Genomic DNA, 13,924 nt, shown 5'->3' with positions numbered 1-13,924 from the left:
CAGGATTTACGACACTCTGGGTCTGACGGTTTTGTTATTCCTATTCCCAAGTCCTGGTTAGTATAGATATTACTTTGTTTTACAGTTTTGCATTTTCCATATAATATCCAGGAGACTGTACGCATATTTATTACTACTGATTATTATTTACTATGCATGTCAACTAGGTATCTATTGAGTGTTGGACTCACATCCCGTTATTACTATTTTCATGTTGAGCATGTTCAGGAGGTTCCAGTCGCTAGTCCCCCACCAGTGCGTGTCGCGACGAGTTCGCATATTTTGGTTTATGTATTATCTATGTTATTTAGACTATGTTTCCAGACTTGTAGCTTTTAGCATTTGGATCTTATACGTTTTGTTATGTGTCGATGAGTTTTTAGTTGAATGTATGCTGCAGTTTTGTGTTTTATGGGTGTAGTTGAGTAGGATATCGGATTTATGTTTTATGGGTGTAGTTGAGTAGGGTATCGAATTTGTATTTTATGGGTACAGTTGAGTAGGAAATTTTGCGATGATTTTCTTATATTTGCTTTAGTTTAGTTGTTACTATTAAATTGTGTAGATGCTTGCTTATTGTACTTTTATTTTTATTGTTATTATTCCGACCGTGTTGGCCGATGTATATGTGACCTTGAAGGCATTATAGAAAGTTTCAGATTTTCACTCGTACAAGGAAGATGTTATCGAAATTTCATTTGACAAAGACTACCTGGGCGTGACATAATTTGACTAATGATTTAAATTAACCTGATTAGTTCTTAATTAAAAATAACTTTTCTCTAATTCACTTTAAATCAAATTTGACTTTTCATTAAAAAATTATTTAAAACTAAGCTTTATTTAACTTAATCAACTTTAATTTCAATGTTAATCAAATTCTTAATTTTATTTTAATTAAATCATAATTTGTCTTAATTAAAATTGACTCAAATTGAACTTAACTTTTCTTAATTTTGCTTAATAACTTTAATAAATTTAACTCAAGATTAATACTAACTTTGAACTTAGTTAATCCTAACTCAACTTTAAATCAATAATTTTTTTAAGTTAAACCTAATCAGAATATAAAATTAACTAAATCAGTTAATATGAAATGTAAGTTATTTTAATCAAATAAATATTAAATTATTGAATTGAGTCAAGTAAAAGTTAATCAATAAATCATTGATAGTGATTAACTATTATTGAACTAGTAATAAATTAGAGCAATGATATGCTCAAGGAAAAAAAACTCAAGGAAAAGCTCAAGGATAGACACATAAAGTCATGACCCACCATTTCACTTTTTGTGGGACCCATCACTTTATGTGTCTATCCTTGAGCTTTTCCTTGAGTTTTTTTCCTTGAGCATATCATTTTTCAATAAATTATTTCATTTAACTTGAAACTTAAACTTAATACACCTAAGGTTAATTATTTTTACAATAATTAATTAATAATTAATTAAACTTATGTAAACAATCATAATAATGTGTAAATAATATATGTGATGAATATTAGTATCACGAGCAGTAAATTCCTTAGGCACTAAGGTAGAAATCCTCATTGCTAACAAAAATAACCAGAAGGTGCTAGATTCAAGGGGAGCAAGGGCCTTGAAAAAGTATTGCATAATTTAACATGTTCAAACTCTAGTACAATTTAAGAGGAAGTGCTAACTTAAGGGGAAGTGTTAACTTAAAGAGAAGAAAGAATTCAAATACTTATATAAAAAAAATTAATTTGTTCTGAAATTATTTTACCTTGAATAACATACCTTTAAAACTTGAAAAATTATTTTAAATTTGTACTCTTAAAAGTATTTTGAAAATATTTCTAACCTAAAATTCTTTTAAATATTTATTAAACTTTTCTTTTAATTATTCAATACAAATATCCGGTTGAAGGAAGGATTTGTTTAAATAATTTAAAAACAATTTAATTTCTTTTCTTTCGAAATCTTTCTTATTTTGAAATTTTTTCTTTTTTCTTTATTACTTTAAAAATTAATCTTAAAATGTTATCTCTTTAAAAATACTTTAAAAATGTTTCTTAAAAAAATACCTTAAAATTAATTTTAGAAATATTTTTTTATAACTTTACAAATATTTATCTTTTTCTTAAAGATTCATTAGAAATTTTTATAAAAATTTACTCAAAAATTGTGAAATTTATTTTAAAAATTATTTAAAACCTATTTGAAAGTTTTCTTGAAAATATTCTGAAAAATATTTTAGAGAAATAATATGAAAAGTTATTTCTTTTGACATCTTTGAAAATTTTCATTCAATATTTTTGAAAAAAAATACTTATAAAATTTAAAAAGTCTTTTAAATTACTTTGCAAGTACTTTCCTAAAAATACTTATAATTTCCTTTAGCAAAATTTTCTACAATAATTTTGAAAGTCTTACTTAAGAAATTTTTGATAAATTTAAGTTGAAAATTTTTTTAAACTTAAATAGTTTCCTTAGAAAAATATTTTTTTTGCAAAATTTTATTCCTTAAAAATACTCTTAAAAATTCTTTTGAAAATATTACATAGAAATTTTCTTGTATTGATTTGAAAATCTTACTTGGAAATCTTTTTTCCTTAAAAGTTTATGAAGTTTTCATAACTTTACTTACAATAATATATTGGCATAGGATCTAACATTATTTGTCTAATATTATTTGCATGTTTACATTTTCTTTATATTAATTTTCTTTTATGAATACCAAAGGGGAAGGGTAAGGATTAATGTAGAAAAATAGTAAACAAAATTAATCACGTAAAATAAATTTAATCACTTGTTTATTTGTCTCAATATTGTTTTTTTCTAACTTTAATCCAAGTTATTATTGCATCAAAAGGGGGAGATGGTTAGTGCAATTTGTACTAATGATCTAACTCATATTTTGATGAATGACAAGAGGTCTAAAGTTAAAGTGTTTTGTTGTCTAATCTTTCTACCAAGTGTGCAGAAGTTGACTGATCTGAAGGACTTGACACCAGGCTGAAATCCAGCTAGGTCCGCAGAACCCGATAGCTAGTGGGAAGTCCATATAGGTCTGTGGGGCCCAATATCCGACTGAAGTCCAGTTGGGTCTGCGGATCTCACAACTGGCAAAAAGACCTGGTGGGTCAGAGACAAGTCAAGTGACTACAGTTGGTAAGTGAAGGTAAGCAACTGGAGGAGAGATCCAGTAAGGACGTGTTCCTCGTTGGGGGAACTGTATGCATCAATCCATCTTTGGTCCATTTGGGAAACCTAAGCTGAGACTTTAACAAGACCTTGGTCTCAAGGAAGAAAAAGGGCCTGGGCGCCCGGAGCTGGTCGGGTGCTCGAATTAGGCTCGCCCCGGGCGGGCTGAGGGTACCTAGGCAGTCCGAGCGTCCGAACCCGAAAAATGATTCAAAAGCTGATGTAGAGAGCGTCGATTGGTCGAGCCACATGGTCCAGGCGTCCGGAATGGACCTATTTAAAGGCTTTCGACCAGGAGCTTGAAAATAACAACTGCTACGAATTTCTTTTTTGCTCAGTGCTCCGAAAAAGTTCTTGTGACGCTATGAAGCTCCTCCGACAATCGGAGATCAAGATTCCTTTCTTTTGTTGTCGGTAACACTATTTTATAGTTCTTGTACTTGAAATCTGTAACCATTTCGAACTATTAGTGAATTGTCCAACGGAAACACTCGATGAGTGCGAGCCTTGAAGCAGGAGTCATCGAAGGATCCAAACTAAGTAAAACCAACTTGTGTTAGCATTGCTTTCTTTTGCTTCTATTTTCCGCTGCATAACTTAAAGTTTAAATCGAGTTTTTTGACGATCGTTATTCACCCCCCTATAATGAATTTCTGATCCTACACTTTTCTGGTAGGTCCTTTCATAGGACACATTGGAGAATGTGTCTATGTCTCGAGGAGCGTGCACGTCGTCCACCAGGACTCTATATAAAGGGGTTCCATGCACCGACAAAGGGACGCGTTATTCACTGTTTGCGCTAGTGCTACTGTTGCTCCACTTTCTTTTACAGTTTTGGTGACTGACTTGAGCGTCGGAGGACTAACGCCGAGGACCCCTTCCCTGGCTCGGCACTGACGTTGCTTGTTTTGTAGAGCAAAACACGATCAACGCAGTAGCCACATCCCTAGCTAGCCGCCTTTCCGTTTCCGGACAGGATCAGTCGTGTACATGCTCTTGATGTCACTTCATATGGCTTGTTGTTGTGGTAGATGCATATAAGTATTGAAGTCTGATTGTTAACGAGAAGTAATATGTAACTTTCCATGGTAAATTCTTCTTATTCTTCCATGATATGTGATTACGTTACTTATAATAAGGATGATTACACATTTTACATTTAATAGGTTCACTATCTTTATTCCAAAAGATCATAAAGTTATTTATATAACAATTAAATTTTTTCATGGACAAATATAAATTTCTAACCAATTTCTTTGTATTATAGAAGTTATCGTCATTATGTTATCAGCAAACAGTAACTCTGACATCAATTGACAAATGTTATCGTAACATCGTTATGAGAAATGATATTATGACTTTATGTTCAATAGTCTTACAGTAACTGATAGTTGAGAATAACTAGAAGGAATATCTTCTCAAACTTCTCTTTCACTAGCCTTTAGCATGTCATATAGTTTCTAAACTTTAGGTATTGGTATTTCATCTATATTCAAATGATCAACCACATTCATTGCATCGTAAATCATTGATTGTATTGCATTATCATTAGATGATTATTTTCTCGAGTAATATGACCAGATACAAAGGAATAGAAGGTTCAATTGACCCAAACAAATAAGACTCTCCCTGACAGTACTAGTTGTAGTAATTTGAAACAAAATCATTTCTACCTAGATGTACTTTCAATGTATTCTCATCGTAGAAAGTTATATTTCTATATTTGTAATAATTACACGAACAATGTAACTTGCTACCATTCATATAGTTTGGATGATGCTTATCAAAGTTCATAAGCTCTTCAAATCTATCAAAATATTCATTAATGATAAATTTATTTTTTAACCTCTTATACAGCCAAACTTTATTCATATACATTGTAACTTAATATGAAATAAATTTACACCATTATTAAACATATAAACTAAGCATGCATATAGTAAATAGTTTAAATTTAAACTTAATTAAATCATTAAATAACCATCAATAAATAACCATTATGATATACCTAAATTAGGTGGTCAAGGCAGCTAGATTGTCTCCAAAGAAAATGTCAAACCCTACATAAACAACACCAAATTGAGAATGTCTACTCAAACAACATTATGAAGTCAATAATCAAATATAAGTGTGCACAAATAACAATCATTTCCAGAGTTTCATATTCGTCTGACAAATACCAAGCTCTTGTCTGACCAAGCTTGTGGCTAGGGCTAGCTAAGGTTGTGGCTGAGCTCGCGACTAGCCAAGCTCGTAGCCAGGGCAACTAAGGCCGTGACTGAGCTCATGATCGGCCAAGCTCGTGGCCAGCTAAGCTTATGGTTGACCAAGTTGAGGCAAGCCAAGCTGAGGTTGGCCAACGTTGAGGCCGAAAGCTTGGTCATAGTCAGCCAAGCTCGTGGCCAGCTAAGCTCACGGTCAATCAAGTTGAGGCAAGCCAAGCTGAGGTTGGCCAACGTTGAGGCCGAAAGCTTGGTCATAGTCAGTCAAGCTCGTGGCCAGCCAAGCTGAGGTTGGCCAAGGTTGAGGTTGCGAGCTTGCTTACGGTTGCCCTGGTCAAGGTCGTGCTTGACCTTGCAACCAATTTTTTTTTTTTTTTTTTTTTTTGGGGGGGGGGGGATTACGTGCTTGCCAGAGAGAAGACAACGTGACTGAGAGGAGACTGCGTGGAAGAGAGGACGAGGTCAGTGTTTGGAGAGAGATAGGTGAGAAAAGGAGGAAATTGAGTTGGAAATCTTAAATTTGATAAATTAGCGATCTAATTAAATATTTGTCATTAAAATAGTGACAGTTTTAATTTCTGCCGCTTTATTAGCAACAAAATTAATTTCCTTTGCTAAATTAACGATGAAATTAAATTTCCGTCGTTAAGCTAAATAGATTAAATGTGATTTTTTTTATTAATAATCATTAATATTGTTACGGAATTATAATTTCATCGTTAAATTAGTAATTGATTATTAATTCTATCATGAATTAGTGATGAAATTATAACTTCATCTCTAATTAATGACCAAATAATATTTGATCGTTATTTTAGTGATGGAGACAGAATTATAATTTGTCGCTAATTTATTAGCTAATTATGATTTTTTCTGGTAGTGAATCCATTAGTACATTTCGATAATAGAGGGAATTTGGATCATCTTTTCCAGAAATCCCTTAACCATCATCTGCATAATCTCCTTTGCTTCTTCACACATCGATTCAAACTAATAGATCAGAATTAGACAAGAACAAAGTCAACAGATGCATAGGACTCACGGATCGATGGCAGCGGCACGAACCGCCGACAATAACGGAAAACCAGGAAAACGAGTGTTGACTCAGCAGTGAAGCTGTATTTATAAGACAGCGCAGGGCCGTCTCAATCCTTCTTCTTCATGCGCCAGGTAAAAAAAAAAAATCTTAATATTTTTTAAAATAAATATTATTAGAGATGTTTAATTTTATTAGTTATAATAAAAAGTAGAAGTTGTCACCCTAATAGCTTAACACGGCTAATATTACGATCATCTATAAGGAGGTAAATCAGGAAGTTGTAGTTGATTACTACGAGAAGAATATTTTTTTCGATTTTCCGAGATTCAACCCCTTGCACATTGTGCATTAGCTAACTCAACCATGCCCCGGGGGTGACATTTAATTTTATTAGTAAAATTTAAAAGAACAATTATATATATTGTCAATAATAATTTATACAATTGGAAGTAATGACAAACTATGCCACTTATCAATAACTTTATCTTGCATTAAACTTCACTTCTTTACTAGTAAAATTTAAAAAATAAAAAATATTTATAATAACTAATTTGGAAACGAGTAATAAAGTATTATAATATTATTAATATGTATTTTAATTGTTATTTTAAAAAAATATCAATCAATTTTAACTTTGAGGAAAGAAAGTCTTGACATAACAATAAAATTATTGTATATAACTTAGATAAATAGGTTCAAGTACCAAATATAATCATTATCTAAAATAGACTCCTTGAAATCTTGTATTGGAGGGGCTTCGTAAACTAAATTATCTTTTTATTAATTTTAATTTTGATAAATTATTAAGAAAATTTATTTAACCAAAAATAGTTAATTAATAAATATCAACGGTGAATTATTAAAAAAATTGAAAGAAAAATAAAATTTTTAAAAAATATAAGGAAAGAGTAGATAGAAAAAAAAAATTAGAAAAAAATAATAATGTAATATTAAATTTTTATAAAAAATATCATTCAAATATAACTCATAAATATTTTTAATTTATTAACAAAACTTAATTTTGGTTAGTAAATTAAATTTTTACCAGAAAAATTACTAATTAAATTTTAATAAAAAAAATAAAAATAAATTATTAACCAAATCTAATTTTAATGGTAAGAAATTAAAATTATCAATTAAATTTAACAAAAGTTAAAAAATGAAAATGATGTAGACTTTAATCTATTAAAAATTTAAAAAAATTGATTAAATCTAAAAAAAATTAAAATTACTAATTAAATATAATTTAGCTAGTAAAAAAATTAAAATTACTAATAAAAATAAATATTAAATTTATTTTAGTCATAATTTTAAATATTTAATATGCAACTTCATATATATATATATATATATATATATATGAAATCTGGTGGGCCCCAATATAATAGGGCCTTTAGACATAGGTCTATGCCGTGAGCCGATCTTGGTAAACGTAGGGTTTAACTTTGATAAATTAATGTGTATATTTGCAAAAAGATCCTTATTGTGTCATTTTCTGATAAACTATTCTCCGTTCAATTTCCTTTTAAATAGTCACTTCCGATGATAAATGATTTTCCAAATTGTGATTTTTATTTTGATTAAAAATATATATTAATTTTTAAAATAAAATTAAGATGTATCTTTTGTTAGACAAATGTACCATATTAAGATAACAGTGTTTTGAGAATGTGTTCCTAATGGAATGTTACTTATAGTTTCTTCCAAAATGATTCTTTCCGCTGGACATGTGAAAGTATGTATTTTTTTTTTCAGCAATATTGTCGAGGATCAAGTGTTTTGTGATGTTGGTGCAGATATATTGTAGGAGTGTTCCACACAAGGGCGGATTCCACACAAGGACGGAGCCAGGTTATGATTTACCCGGACTGTAGCTCGGAGGTCGACGATGTCGAATCTCAAATTTACAGTGGAAAATAAATGGAAAACATGAGAAAAAGAGGAATTAGCCCGGGGCGACGATGTCAAAGTTGGCGACCATTGCTCACAACCTAGAATCAACCCGGGTAGATCACCCGGGCTAGCTCCGCCATTGGTTCCACACATACGAAGTGTTCATGTGAGGTTTTTGGATGGTGCGGTATTCGTGTGAGGGTTCCATGCATGGTGAAATGTTCACCGAATACTTCACGATACCCTTGTTTGCCGTTCCTGATTAGCCCTCAACTGTAGAGCAGGGATCCTTTGATCCGCTTTTAGTGGATCAAAACTTGGTCCACTGCATTGATTGGAGAGATTCATTGATCCCCACCTGCTAAACAAATGAGGACCATTGAATCCCTTCAATCACTACCCCTAGTCCAAAGACGGACCAGGACAGACGAGACCAGAAGATCCCGTCTGTCAACTGTGTGTTCATCAACTAAGAACTTGCCTCCTTTGTGTTGCTAGATGAAAGATCAAAGCTTCAAATTTCCGTCATCATCTTATTTCACCACACCCATAGAGCAATTTTGTTGAGATTTTTAAATTACAGTCATGTTTTTTTTTTTAAGCGGCAGGGAGCGGCACTCCTTGAAGAAAACTTTTGATCATTAACAAAGCTCGAGCTGGTTGATAACTTGGAACTTCATGTCCGGCACCTCTCACAGTGGCAAATGTCAAGTTGTGTTCATACACCAAGGTATATCCCCCAACCTACATATTCACAAAAAACATCCTCACAGCTAATATCATCGTCATTATCAAATCATTCAATATTATGTTCTTATTAGGGCATAAATTTTATAAATACCAAAATATCTAAGTTAATTAACTAAAAAATATACAATATTAAGTTATCGACCTCATTGTTAAGCATCCAAGCTCTCCACGGAGACTTCACAGCAAGTCCAAGCTCGTTCAGGGAGTATCTTGTGGAAGTAACAGGAACATTTCCATCGACGTCGCCACTGCATAGTTGCATCCATGCATATGAAAAAGTAAGCCCAACCTAAGCTAATTATGGGACACAACTCAGAGCGAAAACCCTTCACTTGTGATGTGATGAACCATATTTTTTATTATGCAGAACTCTTAAAGTAGGTTATCATACTTGTACACTTGATATATAAGAAATACAAAACTAATAATAATATACAATGTATAAATTGAAGTGATAGTCTATACTAAACTAGTGCACCTATTTCTATCAATAAAATTGATGCATCTATACTTATACAAGTCATACAAATTAGTGCACCAATTAAACTAGTGTGCCTTCAAGTATATAAAACTGATACTGTGAAATTCTATAGACTGAAGTAAGATGAAGAAACCCTTCACTGAGTCATGGTGAAGGGGGATTTCATCTAAATTTTGTCCTTTCAGCTCATCTCATGGGTTGATACATTTAATGAATTTAATGATAAGACTAATTTTTTTACCTGTACTTCAAAATTCTTAACTTGTTAGATAGCAATTCTTTGATGATTGGCAACATTGTGAAAGGCGAATCTGACCAATTAGGTATCACTTCGCTGCATCCAGACACAATGTTGATAGCTGAGCGAAATTTTCATTATTTGTTTAAAGAAAGGAAATTTCTTAGGTGCATATGAAATGTATATACCTGCAAGCAGACCACGTGTAGTTGAGTTTTGTCACATTGGCATGTAGAGCTTTTTGCACCTCTGGACTGTTAAGGTATGCCTCCACATAATTGGGAGTACAAGGATCGAAATTCTCGATCTGCATCAGAATTTAAGTGCAACATTTCAGTAATATATGTAATCAGCCAAAGTTTGTATTTTGAAAACCTGAAATCAAGCAGATTAGGTCCATGGTTTTTCCTATTGCCTGTCTATAAACCCTATCTCATTTTATCGCAAATGATACGATTTGAGTGAAAAATTGGTGATGGTAGCGATTAAGTTTCCAATGAGTTCCAAAAGGAGTCAAGGGAAACAAGACTAGTGTGCAAGCCTAAGCTCCTGCACCTGGTTTTCACCACAATATCTAGGGGAATTTCTAATCTCAGTTGCATCTAGAATGGTCGAAATCAATCCCGCTCGATTGATCATGCAATTAACTATATTCCAGGCGACATAAAGTTTTTGAAAATATAGAATGCTAGAAACTAAATTTTGAAAGAATTTGATACAAGAGACATGCAGATCTCTTCTATGTGTTTATGTGTGTCTGTGTGTGGATTTAATATCGCAATCTTGTGGCATGTATAGGCCTCTCTTCACATAAGTTTTTGCATGCGAGAGTTGTAGCAAGTTAAGTTGCTATTCAATTTCTCATTGTGGTTAAGGAGGGATGTAATTCAACAATAGTCTTAATTTAACATGGTAGAAGGTATTAGTTTGGGTTTGATTACCCCTAAATTCAATATAATTTTTTCCTATTTTAATTTGCAATGAATTCAAATTCTTGTGTTAACTTGTTGGATCGATCGATCTAATTTGGCTTCGAAAAGACCAGAAAATTGAGTAAAAATTTAGGGAGGCAAACCGAAGGAGGCTTTGGAGTCGGCGTCACGCCCGAAGAGAAGCACAGCGGTGCGTATATGTTGTAGAGATCCAGATCGTCGAGGACGCCGATCACCTCGCCGACCGCCCGTTGGCATTCCAGCGGCTGCTGGAAGGCCTCCGGCGAGAAATTGCAGAACTTGTGGATCGCATGGATAGTTTCGTCGGCGATCAATGCGTGCGTCCAGAAGTAGTCAAACATGCCCTTGCTGTCCGTCTCGTAGTTAATCACCCCATTCCCAATCTAATTGCCAAACCAGTTAGCAATCAGAATGACATCTTTCGACCCTTTCCAACCTAATTTACAATCAAAATGAGATATTTCGATCGGTTTAGGGATTTAGGGATTCATGTACCGCGATGCCTTTGAGGTTGATGCTGGAATCGTTGTGATGGAGGATGGCGAGGGCAAGCTGGGGGACGTAGTGGCCCGCGTAGCTCTCTCCGGCGATGAAGAACTCCCTCCCCTTGTACTCCGGGAACCGCTCGAACCAGTTGAGGAGGAAGGCCAGCGAGTCGATCGCCGTCCGCTGGTCGCCGCTCTTGGCGTAGTCCGACGTGGTATTGGAGTAGGAGAAGCCGACGCCTGCGGGGCTCTCCAGGAACAAAACGTTCGCCACTGCAACACACAACGCACATCACTTGCTCGACGCCCCAGTGCCCTGTCGGTTCGGAAACATCTATGCACGAAATTATAGGAAATTATAGAGCAATTTTTTCTTCACCCTCTACAAAGTCTATATATATATTTTTTCTTGAAATACCTTTAATAATAAAATAAACACCCTTCAAGATCTTCATATTTGAGAGTTAAGAACAACTCAATAATTTTTACAACTACGAGGTGCAAAGAGAATACCTGTGTTCCAAGCATAAGGATTTCTGTACAGAGTCTTTCCGTCGGACATGACTCGAAATGGCCCGAGCTCCTCCATCGCCCCGTAGCCCAACGACGAACACCCAGGCCCTATGTCATACCACATCATATCACAACAATCCCTGTTCAATTGGAAAACGAGTCGATCGATTTATTACCTCCGTTGAGCCAAAGTACAAGAGGCTTGGACATGCTATTCTCGTCAGCCTCAACAAAGTAGTAAAAGAGAGCCCGACCGGTTGCTCTGTGGACCGTGACATAGCCTGCATACTGATTGAAATTCACCTTATTTGGCTGGCCGGGTAGCCGAATGACCTTGTCTCCGTCTTTCAAGCCATAATTGTCGTAGACTATCGACTTCAAATCGGATTTCGAAACATGACTACTTGCTAATGAAGAAGGAAACTTCCTTTCTCGGTTGCTTAAGTAGAACTTGTTCACGGCATCTCCCTGCCTTACCGTGTAACAAGTTATGCAGTGTAAGAGACAGAGGAAGAGGAAGACGAAGAAGGAATAGATGAAACTTTCCTTCATTGTTTGGTTGGGAATGAGACATATGAATCGAGTGGAACCATTATTAATAGGAGGAATACGTGGATAATTTGAGTAATTAATTGATTTTTTGATGGTCCGGAAACGACCTATTTAGTTTGTTTAGGAATGAAGAGGCTAAGGAAATCGTTGAGGTTTTTTCTTGGCATGTGGAATAAGTGGGTGAGTTTACTTAGTTAAAAATAGGATAAAAGTATTTAAAAAAATCAGTTACTTTCCTCTAGTACCGATCTCATAAATATGAAGGGAGATAAATATAAATATATATTATCTCCAGTCATCAATTCCTGAGAATCATCTCCTGAATATTACGTCAAAAATATTATACGTTCATCGTCTATGTTATACCTTAAAACAGGATAAGAAGTATTAAAGGATGACTTTTTCATGATCCACACATTTTTTTTTCATCTTAAATTAGACATTCTTTTCCTCCTCTGGATCATTAAAATTTTCTTCGTTAACATGCAGCCTCCTTCCAATCATGACCCTTTGTCACCTACTCAAGGCCCCGTCTTTGGTCATGAGCTCATCTAATTGAGACATTAGGCCCATCAATCTAGATTTTGTTTTGTGCTATTAATATTCTACAAAAATTCCCATTCAATCCATTTTGATGTTATTTCAGTGCTCAATTATTATCCTTCCTTTTCAAGGTAACACACACACAAAATGATGATTTTTAAAATAATTTTTCCATTAGTTTTCTTAACCATTTTTTTTTTGACAAATATAAAATGGCCTAATTCATATTATATGGACAAAATGCATTTTAATTTGAAATGAAAATAGTTCCATAAGGGGTTATCCTTATTTTAAACCGCCCGGAATGAACTTAACACTCAAAGCGCCATGAACATGAAGCTAATTGGCTTCTTTTGCTTTTTTACCCACTTCAATCATCTAAAATGTATAGAGAGACAGACAAAATGTATTTGTATTTTTTATATAACTATTTAGATTTTATTAATAGTGTCTATCCCCTGAGCATCACTCTATTAGTCATGTTACAAGTAGCTCCGGTCCTTCTACATAGGAGGCCCGGGAGGAAAAAAAAAATCCAAAATAAATTTGAGGTCCAATTACTCAAGACCCCAATTATATACCTAAAAAGATAAAAGTAAAAGACAATATCAAAAGATTCTGAAATATGAATTTGGATCCAACTATTCAAGGTCCCAATTACATGCCTATAATACATAATACTAAAAAAAAATAAATTAGACCCTCTCAAATCATGGGCCCAGGGCCATCACCTAGTGTCGCCCTCCTCCAAGACCGGCCCTACCAGCATGATTCCTTTAACTATAGTCCCTTATGATATTACTCTCGTTTATAATTAAAATGAATTAGATCATTTTATACTTGTCAACAAAAAAAAAAAAAAATGGTTAAGAAAATTTAAAAAATGTCTACTGTTTTTAAGATAGTTTTTCAATCATTTTGTTTTCTTGTGTTAATGTTCCTTGCACGAGCCAAACTGAAAAGGAAGTGTAATAATTGAGCACTGAAAATCACAATAAAATCAAGAGAACAATTAATTGCAGAAAACAAAATTATCATGGATTCATGGTGGTGCTACAATTGTATTATTTTATCATATAGTAGCAATGT

The 13,924-nt window shown here is 33.6% G+C and overlaps 1 protein-coding gene across 1 annotated transcript; it reads right to left on the bottom strand.

Annotated features, from left to right (window-relative positions):
- Nucleotides 1-8,828: 8,828 nt before the first annotated feature.
- Nucleotides 8,829-12,317, bottom strand: LOC121972964 (serine carboxypeptidase II-3-like). The gene is made up of 8 exons (XM_042524574.1): nucleotides 11,917-12,317; nucleotides 11,741-11,848; nucleotides 11,238-11,500; nucleotides 10,865-11,125; nucleotides 9,978-10,096; nucleotides 9,793-9,885; nucleotides 9,213-9,318; nucleotides 8,829-9,064 (listed from the first exon to the last, which is right to left on the bottom strand). Exons 1-8 carry the CDS (start codon nucleotides 12,290-12,292, stop codon nucleotides 8,918-8,920), a joined length of 1,473 nt encoding a protein of 490 aa, XP_042380508.1. The 5' UTR covers nucleotides 12,293-12,317; the 3' UTR covers nucleotides 8,829-8,917.
- Between the last annotated feature and the right edge of the window lie 1,607 nt (nucleotides 12,318-13,924).

Source organism: Zingiber officinale, chromosome 1B, assembly GCF_018446385.1.
Source record: "Zingiber officinale cultivar Zhangliang chromosome 1B, Zo_v1.1, whole genome shotgun sequence".
Taxonomy (NCBI): Eukaryota; Viridiplantae; Streptophyta; class Magnoliopsida; order Zingiberales; family Zingiberaceae; genus Zingiber; species Zingiber officinale.
This window is presented reverse-complemented; position numbering and strand designations above follow the sequence as displayed.